The sequence below is a fragment of the Sus scrofa genome, chromosome 1, assembly GCF_000003025.6.
Source record: "Sus scrofa isolate TJ Tabasco breed Duroc chromosome 1, Sscrofa11.1, whole genome shotgun sequence".
Classification (NCBI taxonomy): domain Eukaryota; kingdom Metazoa; phylum Chordata; class Mammalia; order Artiodactyla; family Suidae; genus Sus; species Sus scrofa.
Window position 1 is genome coordinate 229,434,733 of NC_010443.5, and position 21,373 is coordinate 229,456,105.

Consider the following 21,373-nt stretch of genomic DNA (forward strand, 5'->3'; position numbering starts at 1 on the left):
AGGAATGTAGCTTTGGGTTGAGTCCTCTTGGATCATTTTTTAGACTGAACTTTAATGTAAGGGTAGTAGGAACTCTTTGAAAGCTTGTAAATGGGAGACAAGATGATTAGATTTGGGTTTTAAAAATGATCATTGTCACTGCTGTGCTTAGAGGGGTGGGCCCTGCTGGCATATATAGTGCCTTGCTGCAAACCAGCAAAAGGCTTGTCTTCTGAGTGGACCAATTAGAAGAGATATATTGCTTGTCCCACAGGTTGGACCAAAGGTAGCTCCTCGAGCCAGTCAGTTTGTGTGGGCACAGCCTGTGCACTTGTATGTGGCCACCTTGGGAGTGGGAGAGAATGGGGTGTGGCCCAATAGTGCAGTCACCCAAGGATGGAAAGGGGTTAGGGTAGCCCTCTCCCCAAGAAGGAGAGAGAGAGAGATTGTGTATAGTTGAAATCAGTAAGAAGGTGGTGTCTATTTGGTTATAGTTGATGGAGAGGGAGGTATCCCAGGATGATATTTGGCATAAATAACTGAGTAGGATAGGGTCGTGAAACCACTTATGGTTAAAGGGCAACACCAGAGGAGGAATGGGTTGGCACGAATTAGGGGAGTGAAGATAATTCCATTCAGATCTGTTTGTGAGACATCCAGGTGGAGTCAGGAAGTAGGCAACGGGGAACTCCTGAAAGAGATCTGGGGTGGAAATAGATGTTTGGGAGCTGTTGCAAATAAATACAATCACTGCATATGAAAAAGATGATCCAGTACTCACCTAGTTCAGTCTGTTGGAGCATGAAAAACTTAAAAACGATCATCCCAAGAGGGATGTAGAATGAGAAGAGGATGGGGCTGGCCCTGGAGAGTTTGATCATTGAGCTTGGAGGGAGAGGAGAAGCTGGTTCAGACCACTAAGCCAGGAACACCTGCAGGGTAGGGAGGAAATGTGGGGTCTGTGGCCCTTTCTTCTTTCCTTGTTTGCTTTTCAAATTGAGAATGGAGAGACTTCTATAATGCTGTTGGAAAGTTTCTGGTAGAGAGGGAGAGGCTAAAGATGTGGGAGTGAGAAATAAATGCTAGGGCCAGACTTCAGAGAAGGTGACAGAGGACGGATTCCAGAACACAGGTGTGGGATTGAACTTTGGTAGAAAGTGGGAGGGAGAAGATGGATAAAGAGGCCTTAGATTTGGTGAGAACTGTGAGGCTTTTTCTTTGAAGGAGGCAAAACCATCTGCCTGAATTTGGTGTGTTTGTGTGTAAAGTCAGACATTACTGTCAGCCAGTATTTATTGAGCATTTTCTTAGGGCCAGACATTGTGGTGGGCTCTCTGGAAAGTATTAGGAATGTTGGTTGCGATTGGTTGTGGCCTTATGATAAAATAAGAAATACATATTTGGTCTCTGTCTCCAGTTTCTCTTAAAACCCTTGGCATTTCCTGAGAGGCAGGGGTAGTAAAAAACATCTTTTGTTATTCATATAGGAGCCTCTTTCCACACTTGAGTTTATGCTAATGAGGTGACTTACATATGTATGTGAGGTGGGGGAGAGGCTAGGTAGCCTCAGGATAGGACTAGTCTTTTTTTTTTTGTTTTTTTTTTTTTTTTTGGTCTTTTCTCTTTTTAGGGCTGCACCCAAGGCATTTGGAGGTTCCCAGGCTCGGGGTCTAATTGGAGCTGCAGCTGCTGACTTACATACGCCACAGCAACGCCAGATCTGAGCTGCGTCTGCAACCCATACCACAGCTCACAGCAACATCCGGACCCCCCAACCCACTGAGCGAGGCCAGGGATCAAATCTGCAACCTCATGGTTCCTAGTCAGATTCATCTCTGCTGTGCCACGGGAACTCCCAGGAGGGGACTAGTCTCTAGAAAAGTCGAGGAATTAGGGGGTTGGAACTTTTCAGCCCCATCTGCTGACCTCAGGGAAGAGGAGGAGGTACCCAGGGATGGGCTATAAAATCACTTCTACAATTCAATGCTGTTTGGAGAACTTCTGGGTTGATGAGCGCATCAAGGTGCTAAGCAGGGGTGGCCAGGGGCCGGGAGAAGAAGCCAGGAAGAGCAGCACCCACCCCTCTCCCCATACCTTGCCAGGATCTCTTCCATTTGGCTCTTCCCGAGTTATATGCTTTCTAATAAACTGATAGTAATAAGTAAAGTATCCTCTGCCATCCTAGCTGTGCCAGCAAGTTTTTGAACTTGGGGTGTAGGGGAATCATGGGACCCCCTGTATTTGTCATTGGCCTGGGCACCCCATTTGCAGCTGGCCTGTGAAATAGGTGCAGTCTTGTGGAACTGAGCCCTTAAGCTGTGGGGTCTGGGCTAACTTTGGCTAGTCAGTGATTGTGTCGAAGGGTTGAGTACCCAGTTGGTGTCAGAACTGGGTGGTGTCTGGAAGAAAAAACTTCCCACTTTTGCTATCAGAAGTGTAGTAATTGTCTCCATGTTACAATCTTTTAGGTGAAGAATATCAAGAGTTTTGACTTCATGGTCAGATTTATAAAAATATGACACCTGCTGACTCATTTGCAAGGTCAGTTGATTGAAAATTACCAGACGAAGCTTTGTATAATTGGTGGGTAGTTGGAAAACTGTCAAGGTTTAGGAAGCAGAGCTAAGAGTGTTCTGTTTTCCCACATATCCCTGTGACCCCAGACAGACAGCCATTCAAGCAAAATGTTACATGGAGGCTGGAAGCAGTCATTCAAGTGCTCGATTACACAGTAATTAACTGGAGTTTTCAGAAATAATGAAGCGTATTTAATCTCTTGTTTTCATCACAAATATGAATTGCAGTGAGCAAGAAGTTTTGTGCCGTAAGTAATTAAACTAATAGGTTTTATTTCTTCTTTGCCCTTTTTGTTTTGAAGTGCTTACCATTTAAGACTACATGCACAGCGGTACATGTAAATTTTTTTTTCTTTTTACGACTGTACCTGTGGCATATGGAAGTTCCCAGGCTAGGGGTCAAATCAAGCTGCAGTTGCCGGCCTACACCACAGCCATGGCAACACTGGATTCAAACTGCATCTGTGACCTACACTGCAGTTTGAGGCAACGCTGGATCCTTAACCCAATGAGCAGGGCCAGGGATTGAACCCGCATCCTCATGGATACTAGTTGGATAGTTAACCCACTGAATCACAACAGGAACTCCAGTACATGTCATTTATAAAGAAAGTTGCATATATTGAAAGTACTTACTCAAAGCTTTTATTCTTAGTAATTGTACTATAAATTTTGCAAGCTCATCATTAAAAACTTGGAGTCAAACTGCTCTCCACACAAACACACATACAGAGAAACATGACAGTCTGAAACTTGCATTCCTTGTAAACTTTAATCTAAAACTGCCTTTTCCCCATGATATGTACCTGTAGTTCATTTAGTGGAAAATAGGATTGCTATTAGAGTTAAAATAAGTACTCAAACTCTGGAAAGTAATGAATCCTGTGTTTCCTTTGAAATGCTTACATTAAACTTCCTTTAAACAAGCCACCTTGGGTACTTTAAAAAACAAACCAAAAAGACCATGGAACTTCCAGAAATGTTGTCATCAGTCCTTTGTTCTGGAACAGGTAAATGCTTTAAGTCTTGTGGTTTCTCATTCTTCAATTCACTGGTCCTGTCAGTGCTGCTGTCCTTGAACCCACAGAAGCCAGTTGGGGTGTTTTTGGTAAGCAGAGGTTGATTGAGGGCTGAAGTTCTCTGGGCAGGTGAAGGTTAAAAATTGAGTCTCAGGTTAGCTGCTTTGAGGCTCTGATTGCCTCTCCCTAAAAGTTCACTTGAGGCATATATGTATGTCAATATTCTGGCAAGATTCAACTGACCATCAGATTCAGCTGACTATCATGTTGGCGTCAGGTAACCACGAATTTTCTGGCATCACCAGCTGGACCCAGGAATGTGCCCAGGGCACCATCCCAGGCTATCCGACTTGCCAGGCTTGTGTATCCTTTTGATATAAGTGTAGGGTGTGCCTCTAGAATATCCCACATAGATGATACACGTGATACCGTCTTTGTTCACTCTTTTCTTACATGCCGTGTCACTCAAAGTCATTAAATTCACCCCAGAAGATGCAACACTCCTTCTGCTAATGAACAAAACCTCTGATTGACAGAGAAAATATCTGAAGCACATGTAGAAGCTACAGCGAGAATACGGCTGACCCAGGAATGTGTTCTTGTTTAGGGTTCTTGACCTTCACAGCCTCCAGGGTATAGTTGAAAACGAACACGTTTACATCTTACTGGCTATGCTGAATTATTTTAAGAGTACGACCTAACAAAATAGTCAATCCAACAATGTTGTAGGTTGGTTGCCTTTTATTGGAGAACTTGTAAGTTCCCTAAAAATAGAAGGCATGGCTATACAAATACAAGATTTTCAAACATGTGTCCAAGTCAGAATGAGTGCCTTTAAACACCTTATTGGTATCCATGAAACCAAGCAGGACCCTGAAGGGCCCTCCCAATATAAAGCCTCTTCATGCTCCCCTGTTTCTTGCTTATAGAAAAGAGATTTTAGTCTCTTAGACCTTCCTGAATTCCAAAGGGCAGATTCAAACAGTTACTAATTAGAGGGGTGAGAGAATACAGAGAGGAAAGGCAGTCAAGATACAATGGTGCAGCTATAGGGCAGGGTCCTGTTTCCTCCTAAAAGAATATCTGAGCTCTTCCACAGGAACTAAGGCCCCCACCCAGGTGGAAGGTGGTCACTTCAGGCTGAGCATCAGCCTGTGGATCCAGACTGGATCCCAGACAGGTTGGAACACCTGTCTGTTGCCTCATCACCAACCAATCAGAGAAACGTCAGACACCCTATATACCATTACCCACCCCCCAATCCCAACTTTAGCTATAAAAACTGTTTCCTAAAACCATTGAGGAATTTGGGAGCTTTTTGAGCATGGCTACCCTGGACTCCTTGTCTGGTACCTTACAATAAAAGCTTCACTTTCCTTTGCCACAACCTAGTGATAGTAGATTGGCTTTACTGTGCACAGGATCATGGACCCAAGCTTGGTTCAATAACATCCACTGATGTTTCTGGCCATTTTGAGGATGGTCCTTTGTGCCAAGTTGGACCCATTAGGAAAGTGTTTGATGGTAGATGTGCTGTTGGAACATAGTAAAAATCAGCTTCACAAGGTAGATTGACCAAGCTGGCTAATACCAATTTTTTTGGTTTTTTTTGGTTGGGGGGCGGTTAGGGTTGTGGTGGAGAGGTTAAAAATGTACATATAAGAAAAAAAATACACTAGTTTTCTTGTTTGACTCATACAGTGATTTCATTGCTTTGTTTTTTGGCTTTGAAATTAGATATGTATTCACAGGGGGTGGAAAAAAAAAAGAAAAGCAATGTTTGATGGCAATAGACCACATAGGAGTCAGCTTCCCTATCCTCTGCCTTCTACCTCCCTGACCAAATTGAGCAAAGTGGTAGAGTGCAAAAAGGAACATCCAACCGGGTGAAGTTCAGGGTCAAGCCTCAACCTTCTACTCATTATTGACCCTTAGGAAAGTCACTTATCCTCCTGGGTCCCGGCTTCTTCATGTGTTCAAGAGGTGAGTGGGACTTGGGACTAGGTGGATTTTTTTCCTCATGCCTGGTTGTTTCTCTAAAATTTGCTGAATACCATGTCCCTGGTATCTGTCTCTAAATGGTCACGGTGACTATTACTATCTTAAAGGGCTATGAGAAGGAAGAAGCCCAGGAGTACAGCACTTTGTCTAACTTCATTTTGACCTCAATTCTCTTAAGTTACTGGACCTCAGAATCCACCCCATCCCCACAATCTAGTAACTGCCCCCAGAGCTGAGTTTCTAGCAGAACTAGATGTGTTCTGGGTTCTCAAGTTTCTTTCAGCTCTACAATGGATGCATTGTTTCCAAAATAGTTTACTATATTGACCAAGCCTATAATTTATCCCAGAAGGCTCAGCATATAACCTTTGTCTAAATTGTTTGACGTCAGGGAGATGCATTATTTGTGATTGTATTTTCCCCCCAGGACCTAAATAATAGGTTTGTATAATAGCTTTTGTAATAACAAAATAGTTTTTCATAATAGCTGCTCATGTGGAATTAAGTGTATTCAGGTATTTGTTAATAAACTTGAAATACAGTTTCTTATGTGTGTGTTGGGGGAGGGGGGTGTCAGAAAAAAGTTAGCCTTAGACATGAATTAAAGATTTGAACAATGTCCAGATAAGGAAATATAAACAATAATAGTCCATAAATTGCTAATGTTAGGAGTTCTCCTGTGGCGTAGCCTGTTAAAGATCCACCTTGGTTGCTGCAGTAGCTTTGGTCACTGATGTGGCATAGGTTCAATCCCTGGCATGGGAATTTCTATGTGTCAAGGGCACAGCAAAAACAAAAAAACAAAAAAAAAACTAATGCTCATTACAGGCTCATTATGTATGAAGTATAGGGTAAGCACATTATACTTATTCTTTTGTTGTTGTTGTTGTTGGTCTTTTTACCATTTCTTGGGCCGCTTCTGCAGCATATGGAGGTTCCCAGGCTAGGGATCCAATCAGAGCTGTTGTCACCAGCCTATGCCAGAGCCACAGCAATGAGGGATCCGAGCCGCGTCTGCAACCTACACCACAGCTCACGGCAACGCCGGATCCTTAACCCACTGAGCAAGGCCAGGGATCGGACCCGCAACCTCATGGTTCCTAGTCGGATTCATTAACCACTGAGCCACGATGGGAACTCCTATACTTATTCTTTATAAAAACTCACGTATGTATAATTGTTAACCAAATTAAATTGCTTGAAATTATTTTTGTTTTTAACCAGTGAAGAAGCTAAAACTTGGAGAGGTTAAGGGCTTATGGAAGTCTAAGTTGGTGGATGATGGTGCCTAGTACCTGGGTTGTCTGGATCTAGAGTTGAAATCATTGCTACCAAACTCTCCTTTCTTTCACGTGTCACCATACTCAGGAGAAATTAAAGAAGTACAAAATGAAACCTCCCTGATGCATCATTTTACAGTTGCAATACTGGCAAAAATAATTACACTGTGTATGCATACATAGTACACAATGAAGATAATTGTAGAGTAAATATAGAGAAACTGGCACTCAGGTATTACTGGTGGCAGACTAAGTAAATACCATAGTCCATTTGAGTGGCAATCAAGGGCCATAGAAAGTAATAAATTTTAATCCGAGTCCTCCCGGAATTTCAAGGAAAAGCTAAAAGAAAAGGCAGATAAGAGTAAATTCAAATGTGTTCATAGCTCAAGTTTATATCAGTACAATTTGGAGGTCACACGTTAATTGTGACAAAAACAATGAAGACATTTTGATGGCCATTAATTGATAAAAGCATAATAGAAAACTGAATCCCAACTGCTATCCTGTCAGAGCACAAGTGTAAAACAGTGGTGCCCCAGACTCCATCAGAAGGAAGCATGTAAATGATGTGTAACTGGACTGAGACTGTGAACAGCTTTTTGATTGGAAATTATCTTGATCATCATGCTTTGCAAACATATTTAACTGGAGCATATGTTGAAGCATTGGGGCCGTTTTCTCCCAATTTACAATTTAGAAAAATTCCCAAAGTGAAAATTAAAAATTTAAACATGACAGTGTATTCGAGTAAATATCTCTCTCTACATTCCCAACCAAAAAAGATGATCACTGAATAGTTTTGGGTGTGCGCTTCTCAGATTTTTCCATTGTGCATTTACGATCTATTTGGAGCCTTGTTTATTTAATGGGCTTTAGTCTGTACAGAAGTACAGCTCATCTCTGAATGCCAGTTCATTTGAAGAAAACTTTTTCTTTGTCTACATGGAGAATTCCTTCATTCTTGGCGTTGGCAATACTTTCAATTCAATATACCTAAATGTAATTTAAATAAAATGATAGATGGGAGTTGCCCCACAAGTTTATGAGATCTTTTTTTTTTTTTTTTTTTTTTTTTTTTGGCTGCATCTGTGGCATGTGGAAATTCTGGGGCAGTGGATCAAACCCTGGCCACAGAAGTGACCCGAGCCCAAGCTGCTGCAGTGTCAATGCTGGACGCTTAACCTGCTGTTCCACAGCGAAAACTCCTATGAAGCTTCTTAAAGGGAACTTTCAGAGTTCAGATCACAAGTGGGTCTGGGAGGGTTGAAGAGGTTGTTCTGATGTGTCTTTGGTCTAACCCTTTGGGAGGAAAGTTTGTCATGTTTACACTCATGGGAAGAGTTGGAAGGTTCTGGGGCTCCTTGAAAGGTTAGGAGGTGGGGCGAGGTATAATTTGAAGCTGTTAATAACTGGATCCAGTGTTATTCTTGGCTAGAAAGTGAGACTGTTCTGCTCCCTCTGCTCTCTTAGGAGTTAGCCGTGGGTTGAGCCTCACCTCTTTCCTGCTGGTAAAGTGGACCAGATGAGCACCAGATGGTCATCAGAGCAGCTAAAGCCTCAATTCCTTAACTGTTAAGTGAGAATAAAAGTGGCTGCACATTGGTTGAGAATGAAAGAGAAAATGTATGTAAAAAGAGCTTGCTAACTCTTAACATTAACAGTTTCCTTAAGTCTGCAGTAGCTTTTACTATAAAAGCACCATCAATATGTTTGTGTGTGTGTGTGTGTGTGTGAAGGAAAATAATGAGATTCCCTGCCACTTCCTTGTATTTTATTTTTATTTATTAATTTTTAGTTGAAATTTAGTTGATTTACAATGTGTTTCTGGTGTATAGCAAAGTGATTCAGTTATACATACATACATATATATATATATGTACACTTTTTTTTTTTTTTTTTGTCTTTTTGCTATTTCTTGGGCTGCTCCTGTGGCATATGGAGGTTCCCAGGAGTCGAATCAGAGCTGTAGCCACCGGCCTACACCAGAGCCACAGCAACGCAGGATCCGAGCCACATCTGCGACCTACACCACAGCTCATGGCAACATCGGATCGTTAACCCACTGAGCAAGGGCAGGGATCGAACCCGCAACCTCATGGTTCCTAGTAGGATTCGTTAACCACTGAGCCACAACGGGAATATATATATATATATTCTTAAAAAAAAGAATATACATGCTCTCTTTCAGATTCTTTTCCCTTATGGGTTATTACAAAATATTGAGTATAGTTTCCTCTGCTATACAGTAGGTGCTTGTTAGTTGTATATTTTATATATAGTAGTGTGTTTATAAAAAACACTATCAAAAAAAGTTCTCAGTCTTGTGCACATACAGTCTGGTTAGGATTTGTCTTGCAGTGGGACTCCCTATCATCCTCTGCTCTCTTGACCCTCAAGTCAGTGCTCAGCCTTCCCATCCCTGTCCATCATTCATTTGCTTTGGAACAGCAAAGTGCCTTATCATTCAGTAGTAGGGGTCCTGGAGTTCTTGTCATGGCACAGCGGAAATGAATCCGACTAGGAACCATGAGGTTGCAGGTTCTATCCCTGGCCTCGCTCAGTGGGTTAAAGATCCTGCATTGCTGTGGCTGTGGTGTAGGCCAGCAGCTGTAGCTCCGATTAGACTCCTAGCCTGGGAACCTCCATATGCTGTGGGTGCGGCCCTTAAAAAAGCAAAAAAGAGTAGGGGTCCCCTAACCTAACTCAACTGCTCTTCTGCACAGATGAGACTGAAGTGCAGAATGGTTGAGAAAGTTATATCAATCCTGAAGATGGAATGAGAGCCACCCAGCATGAGGCCAGTTGTTTGAGGTTTCTTTATAGATATTCATTCTGTAAGACCCAACACTGAGTACTTTGAATTCATGTTCCACTCAATGACAGACTATAATTTGGAGCATTTAAGTATTATACTTTAGTTTCTTTATCTGGGAGAGACTATGAGTTAGAAGACACATGTAACAAAACAATCCAGGATACTGCCCTACCTTTTTGGGGGTGGAAGGGAGTGGATTTTGCAATGTTTAGACTTTATTTATTTATTTACTTTTAGTCCTTACCAGTTGAATAAGCCTGTGCAAAGCCCAGGGAACAGTGTGAGTATCAGGGGAGGGAAAAAAGGCTGAGACCAGACTCTGATTACCAGGAGCTGACCAAGCATGTGCCTGGATCAGTTTAGAGATGAGGCTATGTGAAAATAGGGAGGCGTAATGGTAATAACCCTTGTTTATTGAGCAACTGCTGCATACTAGTCACTGTGTTAATTGCTATAATACATGTTTTAAAAAATTGTCACTCACCAAATAGTCTTATTAGCTTTGTTTTTAGATAAGGAAAGGCTCAGAGAGATTAGGTCATTTGCTGAAACCACCCATTAGAATACAGTATAGATAGGATTTATACTTGCTTGTGTTTCACTGCACACCCTTCTTTTGCTCCGTGGCTCCCAATAGTGAATGATGCTGAATTTCAAAGAAGGGGTAGTCATTATGGTTCAGAAAAGGGACCACTTGCAAGAGCTTGAGCTGAATTTTAACATGTTGAAGAGAATTGGGCTAAGAGCACTTCTCATTCTTGTTAATAGTTAGGAATGTATTTTTCCATATAGATTGAGAATATCTGCTTTGTCAGTTACATTTAGCGAGCTGAAAATCCAGACAATGGTATGACCTGGAATTTTGGGAATTCCTCTGAAAACAACAGGGCATCTAGTATTTTAGAACTAGAGTCTCTGGGAGCTAGGAAGTGTTTAAACCTCAGAATATTAAAAATTAGGATTGTTCAGAAAACCCAGGACCTGTGGGCTGCATGTTGAGCGGGTGGGACAGAAACCAGGGCCACTGTTAAGATGTCTCTGTTTAAGAAATGTTTTTGAGGAGTTCTCATTATGGATCAGTGGGTTGAGAACCTGACTAATATCCATGAGGAAACGGATTTGTTCCCTGGCCTCATTCAGTGGGTTAGGGATCTGGTGTTGATACAAGCTGTGGCGAAGGTCACAGATGAGGCTCAGGTTCAGTGTTGTTGTGGCTATGATGTAGGCACACAGCTGCAGCTCAATTCAACCTTAGCCTGGGAACTTAAATATGCCACAGGTGTGGCCCTAAAGTGAAAAAAAAAAAAAAAAAAAAAGAACTGTTCTTGACAGGTGGCCTTGCTAACCAAGTATGCTCTACACCGTAGTTTTCTCATCTTAAAAATGAAGTATGGGGAGTTCCCGTTGTGGCGCAGCAGAAACGAATCTGACTAGGAGCCATGAGGTTGCAGGTTCAATGCCTGGCCTCACTTAGTAGGCTAAGGATGCAGCGTTGCCATGAGCTGTGGTGTAGGTAGAAGACACAGCTCGGAACTAGTGCTGCTATGGCTCTGGTGTAGGTCAGCAGTTACAACTCCAATTGGACCCCAAGCCTGGGAACCTCCATATGCTGTGGGTGTAGCCCTAAAAAGACAAATGGACAAAAAAAAAAGAAGTATGGGTAGAATTCTTTTGTGGTGCAGCAGGTTAAGAATCTGGGGTGTCGCTGCAGCAGTTTGGGTAGCTGCTGAGGCATGGGTTCAGTCCCTAGCCCAGGAATTTCCACATGGTGTGGGCCAAAAAAAAAAATAAAGATAAAAATAAGAAAAAATTAAGATTGAGAAAATGAACCTTAACGTACCTTTCAAATCTAAATTCTGTTTCCATAAAACTATGGCGCTCTATTCAGTACTATAAGCTACCTAGGATTCAGTTGTTTTTTAAAAAAAAGAAAATGAAAGAAACAACTTTTTTTACTCTTCAGTCTGGAATTTTGAAGGGACAATGAGATCTTTTATACTCATTTTGGCCTGTAGTGGTAATGAAGTTGAAAATTCCTTTAAAAAATAAACGTGTGTGTGTACATGTGTGTAAACAGACGTACTTCTGTTCATGTCTATCGAGGTCAGCCTCTGCGAATGAACTCTCCTACCTCGGAGGACAGATTTTTCCCGTTTCAAAGTTAGGTTAGCCATTACTCATACTTGAAGGAAATTTGGATGACACTAAAACCATGTAGGCAGTAAGAAACACACAGGTCTTTGAGAGGGAGCCAGGCAGATGATCTCTGTTCTTTATCTTCAAATTTTTATAACACCAGACTTGGAAGGCTTTGTGTGTTCAACCAACCTGGGGTCATTCTTGCCTATACTCCTAATATACTTCCTTTAATGTGTGTCTTTCCCTAATTTAAAAAGCCTCTTCTATGTTTGCCTAACTCTCCTCACCTCCTCAGAAGGTGTCTGTTCAAGTTATAAGCCAGTGGCATTTTTAAAAATCATAACAAAGAGGTTTTTTTTTTTTTTTTTTTTTTTTTTAAATAACCCTCAAGGTTAAAACTGGGTCATTAATGGAGTCAAGGAAAATTTAGCAGTGTTAAGTATATTTATAGTGTTATACATCTCCACTATCCATTTCCAGAACTTTCCATCATCCTAAGCGGAAGTTCTGTACCCATTAAACAATAACTTCTCCTTTCTCCCTCCTCCTGCCCTGGTAACCTCTATTATATTTTCTATCTCTATGAGGTTAATTGCTCTTATTAGGTACCTCTAGTAAGCAGAATCATACAATCATATAGAATTTTCTTTTGTGACTGGATTGTTCACTTAACATAATTTCATTCCTTTTTAAGGCCAAAGAATATTCGTGTGTGTGTGTCTGTGTCTGTGTGTTAGGGGCAGATAAGGAAACAAAGACGTTCAGAAAACAAACAGCAGATCAAGTCTACTCTCTAGTCTCTGAGTACTTATTGTTTGCCTTATATTTGCAAAGGAAATTTTCAGAATAGTGTCTGGGTGTTCCTCATTTCCTTCCTTTCTGGAATGATTGGAACATTTTCATGATTAATGAGCAAAGCTCATTTGATGGATGAGAAGCCATCCCAGGGGAGGACAGCTAGCCCTGGAGCCAGGCCACCACGATTGCTGCTTCTATGCAGGACTTCTGTGTAGCCTTCTGGGCTCCTTCTCAGAAGGGCTTCTTCCTTCTTTCCTTCCTTTCTTCCTTTTTTAAGAGCCCCACCTGTGGCTTATGGAGGGTCCCCGGCTAGGAGTCAAATTGGAGCTTCAGCTGCGCATCTATGCCACAGCCACAGCAACATGGGATCTGAGCCACATCTGCGACCTACAACACAGCTCATGGCAATGCTGGATCCTTAACCCACTGAGCGAGGCCAATGCTGGATGGATACAAGTTGGGTTTGTTACTGCTGAGCCACAATGGGAACTCTGAGAAAGGCTTTTTCTTTCTTTTTTTTTTTTTTTAATTATTATTTTTTGTAATAGTTACTTCCCCATACAATTTTTTTTTCTACTGTACAGCATGGTGACCCATTTACACATACATGTATACATTCTTTTTTCTCACATTATCATGTTCCATCATAAGTGACTAGACATAGTCCCCAGTGCTACGCAGCAGGATCTCATTGCTAATCCATTCCGAAGGCAATAATTTGCATCTATTAACCCCAAGCTGCCCAACCACCCCACTCCCTCCCCCTCCCCCTTGGCAACCACAAGTCTATTCTGCAAGTCCATGATTTTCTTTTCTGTGGAAAGGTTCATTTGTGCCGTATATTAGATTCCAGATATAAGTGATATCATATGGCATTTGAATTTCTCTTTCTGACTTACTTCACTCAGCAGGAGAGTCTCTAGTTCCATCCATGTTTTTGCAAATAGCATTTTGTGCTTTTTTATGGTTGAGTAGTATTCCATTGTGTATATGTACCATATCTTCCTAATCCAGTCGTCTGTCGATGGACAATTGGGTTGTTTCCATGACTTGGCTATTGTGAATAGAGCTGCAATGAATATGCGGGTGCATGTGTCTCTTTCAAAGAAAGTTTTGTCCGGATATATGCCCAAGAGTGGGATTGCTGGGTCGTATGGTAGTTCTATGTATAGTCTTCTAAAGTACCTCCATACTGATCTTCATAGTGGTTGTACCAGCTTACATTCCCACCAGCAGTGCAGGAGGGTTCCCATTTCTCCACATGCCCTCCAGCATTTGTTATTTGTGGATTTATTGATGATGGCCATGCTGACTGGTATGAGGTGGTACCTCATGGTAGCTTTGATTTGCATTTCTCTAATAACCATTGATGTTGAGCATTGTTTCATGTGCTTGTTGGCCATCTGTACATCTTCCTTAGAAAAATGTCTATTCAGGTCTTTTGCCCATTTTTCCATTGGGTTGTTGGCTTTTTTGCTATTGAATTGTATGAGTTGCTTGTATATTCTAGAGATTAAGCCCTTGTCAATTGTATCCTTTGAAACTATTTTCTCCCATTCTGTAAGTTGTCTTTTTGTTTTCTTTATGGTTTCCTTTGCTGTGCAAAAGCTCGTCAGTTTGATTAGGTCCCATTTTTGCTTTTATTTCTGTTGCTTTGGGAGACTGACCTGAGAAAATATTGCTAATGTTGATGTCAGAGAATGGTTTGCCTATGTTCTCTTCCAGGAGTTTGATGGTGTCTTGTCTTATATTTGAGTCTTTAAGCCATTTTGAGTTTATTTTTGAGCATGGTGTGAGGGTGTGTTCTGGTTTCATTGCTTTGTATGCAGCTGTCCAGGTTTCCCAGCAATGCTTGCTGAAAAGACTGTCTTTTCCCTGTTTTATGTTCTTGCCTCCTTTGTTAAAGATTGACTATAGGTGTCTGGCTTTTTCTTATGAGAGATTACTTGCATCGTTTGGGGCATGTATGTGTCCCCTGTTTATCATCACTCTTCTGATTTCTTTACTGAAATCTTGCCTTCATTTCCACAGATGTGCTTAAAAATCGATTCATTGCTGTGGTTCATAACTGAGAAATAGACTTTGTGTCATAACATGAAAGGAGGTCTCTAGGGTTATGGAACATGAGTGGTAAACAGATACTACCTCTTACTCACCTTCCTCTTTTCTAAAAAACTGCTTTTGTTACACATCATAATCTTCCTTTTGCACTTCCTTTGCTTCAGGCTTTTACTCTGTCAGCATGCATAGAAACAAGGGGTGCTTTCTCTTTTCTAGTATCTACATCCTACCCATTTTTCAAGATTCAGGTAGGCTGTAATTGAGGAAGCCTTCTTAGGCCCTTTCTTTTCCTTTAGATGGATTTAGAGCTTTCTTCTCTGTAGTGCAGACTGGAGTGTATTTCATGGGTCCTACCAAGACTGTGGGCAGAAATGGGAGGTTTTAGTTCCTCTTTCAGGCCGTCAGCTGCCTGTGTCCCTGGCTGTTCCTCAGAGGAGCACTTGCAAAGAATGAATACTATTTCTAAACATGAATGAGATGCACAAGTTATTTAAATGACATTTTGTTCCTTAGTACTGTAAAAAGTGAAGAAAAAAAAAATTTGTAGAACTTTTTATGCCATTAATTCAAGCATAGAGAACCTTTTATTGGTTTTTCTTTTGTAGGTGATCACACAGATGAAGCCTAGTTTTAGTTGCATCTAATTTAAAGATAGGGACAGAAGTTCCTGTCGTGGCTCAGTGGAAAGGAATCTGACTAGCATCCATGAGGACACAGGTTTGATCCCTGGCCTTGCTCAGTGGGTTGGAGATCCGGTGTTGCCCTGAGGTGTGGTGTAGGTCGCAGACACAGCTTAGATCCAGTGTTGCTGTGGTGTAAGCCAGTGGCTACAGCTCTAATATGACCCCTAGCTTGGGACCCTCCATGTGCCATGGGTGTGGCCCTAAAAAGACAAAAAAAATAAAATATAAAATAAAATAAAAAATAAAATATAAAATAAAATTAAAATAGGGACAGGTCATTGAGACTTTCACTAATCATGTTTACTACGTATTTTAAGTTTTCATATAACTGTTTTTTGTTTGCTTTTGTTTTTTTGTCTTTTTAGGTCCACACACACGGCACACGGAGGTTCCCAGGCTAGGGATCTAATTAGAGCTGCGGCTGCCGGCCTACGCCAGAGCCACAGCAATGCCAGATCCAAGCTGTGTCTGTGACTCACACCACAGCTCACGGCAATGTCGGATCCTTAACCCACTGAGCAAGGCCAGGGATCGAATCTGCAACCTCATGGTTCCTAGTCAGATTCGTTTCTCTGTGCCACAACAGGAACTCCAAGTTTTTATGTAACTGTTTAATAGGCTTTGACATGGAATTTAAACAGTTCATAGAAATGTGAAAAGAAGGTAAAAATGGAAGGAAAGAAAATAATAACTGTTCTGCTTACCAAGGCTTGAGAATATTGATTTATATTAGTTATGTTTAAAACTGATTAGCTATCATGATAGGTCTTAATTTTATCACTACCTTTAAGACTAGGGAAATGTAGCCATTTGTTTAAGCAGAGTTACAAATTACAGATTGTTTGAAAAAGCACATGTTTCCACAGAAGTGCCAAGAACTATCATAGGTCTTAGATTTCACGCTTCTTGAAAGCTAACAAGTCTATCACAGTTTTCACGGATGCTGGCAGAAGGCATAAAACTCCTGTACAAAGACAAAGGACACTTTACTACCTACAGCAATAATAGTAGCAGAGTATTGGCATTTTTGTCGTAGGTCCCTAAGCCCTAGTTCCCCCAGGGCAATATGAGCAGAGACAGATAATACCTGCTCAAGCAGTGGGTTGCATTACAGGAAAGGAACCACAAGCTTAGGGAACCTGAACATTTATGGTGGGCAGTAAATGTGCCTTTCTTTAGCTCCCAGATATGTTATCTTTATTATCTCTATAGTAAGCACACTTGCCCTTTGCTGGGAAGGAAAACACTGAATCTTTCAAGACTGTTTGATTTGCCAATAGCATTTAAAAAACAAAAACAAAACAAACAAACAAACAAAAACAACAAAAGGGCAGTTAGTGCCTCACTTGCAAGATGTGCGGAAGTGTGAGGGATCTATGGAGAATTGTCTCCCAACAGAGAGTTGTAGTTTTAAAAAAATAGTCCTCTCTCAATGCTCCCAAAACTTCCTGTTCCTTAGAATCCCATTATCCAGTAGAAATACGATGTGAGCTATATGTAATGTTTTAGTAGCTGCGTTAAAAAACAAAGCAAAAGAGACATAAAAAATTAATTTTGGCATTATATATACCTTAGTGTATCCTAAATGTTATCATTTTAATAGGTATGCAGCATAAAAATGTTTGAGGTTATTAAAATGACGCCTGTGCTATATAATACAATGGAAATATCTTAGACAATATAGCCATCAAAGTTCAATGGAGTCTTACCACAAGAATAGTTATATTTAATGTAAAGATACTTTACACTCTTTCAAGTTTTAAAATTTAATTTTAATTAATTAAATTTATTTCCTCAGCTAAGCTAGCTACATTTAAATCAGTCAATAGGAGCATGTGACTAGTGGCTACCATATTGACAATATAGCCCTAGAGGTAACCATTTTCAACTCTTTGCAGATCTCTTTTAGCCTGTATTTCTATGACTTTTAATAGCCTGCTGATGCTGTTCCTAGATTTTTCAGTTTGAGTCTTCTTGTTGACTTTCTAATATTAAAGATTTAATTCTCTTTTATCCCAAATCCTCCCCCTGTGTGTTCACGTCACAGACCTGTTTCCCATCCTCCTAACCAATGGCTCTGAAAACTTGTTTTATACTCTTAAAAATTATTGAAGATCACAAAGAGCTTTTTATGTGTGATACATTTATTGGCATTTACCTATTAGAAATTAAAATTGAGAAAAAGTTAAATGTTATTTATGTAAAAATAACAGTGAAAAGCCCTTTGCATGTTATAATATTTTTAATGAAAGACCCTTTCATAAAAGTTAATGAGAAGAGTAATACATTTTATATTTTTGCAAATCTCTTTTAATGCTGGCTTAATAGAAAACAGCTTAATAGAAACTCAAAAATAATTGCTTTCATACTTGTTCTGATGACAAATCACATATTAGGTAGCCTCTAGAAAACTGCTCTGTATATGAATAGTAAGAAAATGGGAGTAATAAAGGTGGATGATAACCTATTATTATTATTATTATTATCTTTTTTTTTTGTCTTTTTGCCATTTCTTGGGCCGCTTCTGCGGCATATGGAGGTTCCCAGGCTAGGGGTTGAATCGGAGCTGTAGCCACCGCCTACACCAGAGCCACAGCAACGCGGGATCCGAGCTGCGTCTGCACCTACACCACAGCTCACGGCAACGCTGGATCATTAACCCACTGAGCAAGGGCAGGGACCAAACCCGCAAGCTCATGGTTCCTAGTCGGATTCGTTAACCACTGCGCCACGACGGGAACTCCTTTTTTGAGGTAATTTTTTTTTTTTTTGTAGTATTATTATGAAAATAGTTTTGGGAGTTTCTTTTGTAACTCAGGGGTTTAAGAACCCAACTAGTTAGTATCCATGATGATGTTGGTTCGATCCCTGACCTGGCTCAGGATACAGTGTTGCTGTGAGCTGTGGTGTAGGTCGAAGACATGGCTCAGATCTGGCATCTGGCATTGCTGTGGCTGTGGTATAGGCTGGCAGCTGCCATTCCAATTTGACCCCTGTCTTGGGAACTTCCATATGTTATGGTGCAGCCCTAAAAAGAAGAAAAATAATTGCAATCAGGAAATAAGTGGCCATTGTCTGCTGCTCTCACTTAAAGATTGCTCTGTCTGGAATTTTTCTTGAATGGAACTAAACACATCTTATGTAGTTTGTTTGGAGCGAGAAAATTGTCAAGTTGCTGGCAAATAAGTGTATCCACTTAGACTCCTCACATGTCAACAGCCAAGCCCATGAGGAAGAGCCTTATCATATTTTTTGTTAGACCAAGACTCTGTTTATATTATGACCTTGTATAGGCTGAGCTCTAATAGCATAAACTGAGCTAAGTAGCATAGTTTTTGTTTGTTTGTTTTAGGGCCTCACTGGGGGCATATGGATGTTCCCAGGCTAGGGGTCGAATTGGAGCTGTAGCCGCTGGCCTATGCCACAGCCATAACAGTGTGGGATTCAAGCTGCATCTGCAACCCACACCACAGCTCATGGCAACGCTGGATCCCTAACCAACATGAGTGAGGCCAAGTATCGAACCCGAGTCCTCATGGATGCTAGTCGGTTTTGTTAACCACTGAGCCACAAAGGGAACTCCCTAAGTAGCATAATTTTTAATTGCACGTTTCTGTTTTCCCTAGAAGTAATGTCTTAAGTTTATGTACATATTTCTGACTATGTACATTTTACTTTTTCAATTCTGAACTCTGTAAGTTGTCAAATCCCTTTAGAATTCATTCACTTACAGATTTACAGCAGAGAATCTCTCTTTTATCTTAAATGTCCTCTGTAGCCATTTGACTTGGTCACTTAAGACTGGTTTTTTCCTAGGACTCCTATATATTCTAGGATCTCTTTTTCCTGTAACCCTAGAATTTCTTTTGCGTTGTTGCGGTAATGCCTGATTCTTAATCCACTGAAGAGGCCAGGGATCAAACCTGCATCCTCACGGACACTATGTTGGGTTCTTAACAACAGAACTCTCACAGTGTTGTGTTATTTCTGCTGTACAGCAAAGTGGTTCAGCTATACATATATACACTCTTTTTTTTTCAGATTTTAATTTTGAAATGCATTGTACGTGCTTTTATTATTTATTTATTTATTTTTTACACCGCGAAGTCTTACAGTGTTTCTTTCTTATTCCAAGCTGAAATCTAGATTGGTATTTGGTGGGTTTTGGACCTCTTATGTACCTCTCCTCATCGATTTATCGTTGTGAGAATAAACCTGCCCTAAATTGTACCCTTTATCTGTACATTACTTTTTTCAATCAGATCCTCCCCATTTTGAGCTGTTGAAGGCAAAGAGCAATTGGTGGCATTATAAAATTATAAGGAGTCATTTCGCTTGGAGCAACATTGTAATTCCAAACACTTCCCATGGCCAATTATGTGATGCTGGGCCAAATATACAACCCCAGTCTTTCAACACCCATCTCTCCCATTGCTCTGTGCTCCTAATACAGTCTTATTGAATCTCGAGTGAGAAAACAGTGCTTGTTATTAAGACTGATGCTCTCCTGACATAAGCCATAGACTACACAATGATTGCTTTTGTCATCATTTCATGACTCTGATGTTTCTGGAGTCAATAATTATCACTCCAATCCCCTTCATTTGCTTTATTTTCAATGTAGTTATTATAGATTCTCCTTCACCTCCCAAACTCCGCCAGTTGTTTAAATCAGCTTTCAGTATGCTTATTCCCATCAGTTAGCCCATCTATCTCATTATCTTGATCTTCATCTCTTCCAGGGCCTTCGACCATCTACTGTGTTTGTCTGTTGGCCTACACACACAGCCTAGGATGTTCCTTTGCTATCATCTTGGTTTTTCCTTTGCTTCCATCTGGTGTTGTGATACCCTTTATGCTTCTAATGTTTTCCTCTTTCTTGGTTTATACTGTATCTTTGATGGAGCTCAGCCTCTAGTAGCTTCCCGAAGAAAGATGTATAAAGGTAGCTGTTTAGAAATCATGCCTTTCTTAAAGTCAAACATATGTTTATTTTACCCCTAATTTATTTGGTAGTTCTTCTGGTCCTAAGAATTCTCATCTGGGAGTTTCCTTCGTGGTGCAGTGGTTAATAAATGCGACTAGGAACCATGAGGTTGCGGGTTCGATCCCTGCCCATGCTCAGTGGGTTAAGGATCTGGCGTTGCCACGAGCTGTGGTGTGGGTCACAGATGCGGCTTGGATCCCGTGTTGCTGTGGCTCTGGTGTAGGCCCGTGGCTACAGCTCTGATTAGACGCATAGCCTGGGAACCTCCATATGCCGTAGGAGTGGCCCTAGAAAAGGCAAAAAGATTAAAAAAAAAAAAAATTCTCATCTGGAATTGAATTTTCTTTAGCACTTTGGAGGCATTGATCCATTATCATCGGGCTTCTTTGGTTGGTTTTTAGGAGTATTAAGACATTCTGCTTCTGAATCTTTTTCATGTGGTTTATTGTCTTCCTCTCTAGAGATCTATGTGATACTCTTTTTCCCATGTTCTGACATTTCATAATTAATAAGAATGTCTTGGTGTGGCTCTGTTTTCACCCATTGTGCTGGTATTCCAAGGGTCTTTCAATCTGGAAATCACTCCTTTATTTTGAGATATAGTCTTGAATTATTTAATTGATGACTTCTATTTTTTTGTTTTCTTTTTCTGGAGGTCCAGTTCAGATGGTGAATCTCCTGGTCTGGTTCTCTGAATTACTGTATTTTTTTCTTTCAATTTCCATCAGTTGATTTGCCTATTTGCTCAACTCCCTGAGAGTTTTTCTCAACTTTATTTTCCAATGCTTCTATTGAGTGTTTCAGTTTTTGCTGTTGTGTCATTAATTCTTAAAAGAGCTTTTTAATTTGCCTAGTGTTCTATTTATGTGATTTCTTGTTTGTTCCAGTCATAACTGAGGCAAGCCACCCATGGTAACATAAAACATTGCCATCTTATTTTTTGCTCATACCTTCTGTGAGTCAGGAATTCCGTTAATACTTGAGTGACCAAGGGCTGGAGTCATCCAGTGGCTTCCTCACCTACATGGCTGG

At 40.7% G+C, this 21,373-nt stretch overlaps 1 protein-coding gene across 17 annotated transcripts in view; it reads left to right on the forward strand.

Moving 5' to 3' along the window:
* The window catches only part of GCNT1 (glucosaminyl (N-acetyl) transferase 1, core 2), a 173,815-nt gene that overhangs the window by 5,713 nt on the left and 146,729 nt on the right, over positions 1-21,373 (forward strand). For 3 of the 17 annotated variants that reach the window (XM_021065059.1, XM_021065067.1, XM_021065062.1), the window contains exons 3-4: positions 2,448-2,520; positions 2,643-2,803. The exons of 9 other annotated variants lie outside the window; for them this stretch is intronic. In XM_021065059.1, the coding sequence (XP_020920718.1) occupies positions 2,773-2,803 (31 nt within the window). In that variant the 5' untranslated portion in view covers positions 2,448-2,520; positions 2,643-2,772. Of the gene's footprint in view, positions 1-2,447; positions 2,521-2,642; positions 2,804-5,509; positions 5,637-8,328; positions 8,618-21,373 lie in introns of those variants that run through there. 5 more of the 17 variants (XR_002336467.1, XM_021065073.1, XR_002336474.1 and 2 more) reach the window with 4 other exon arrangements.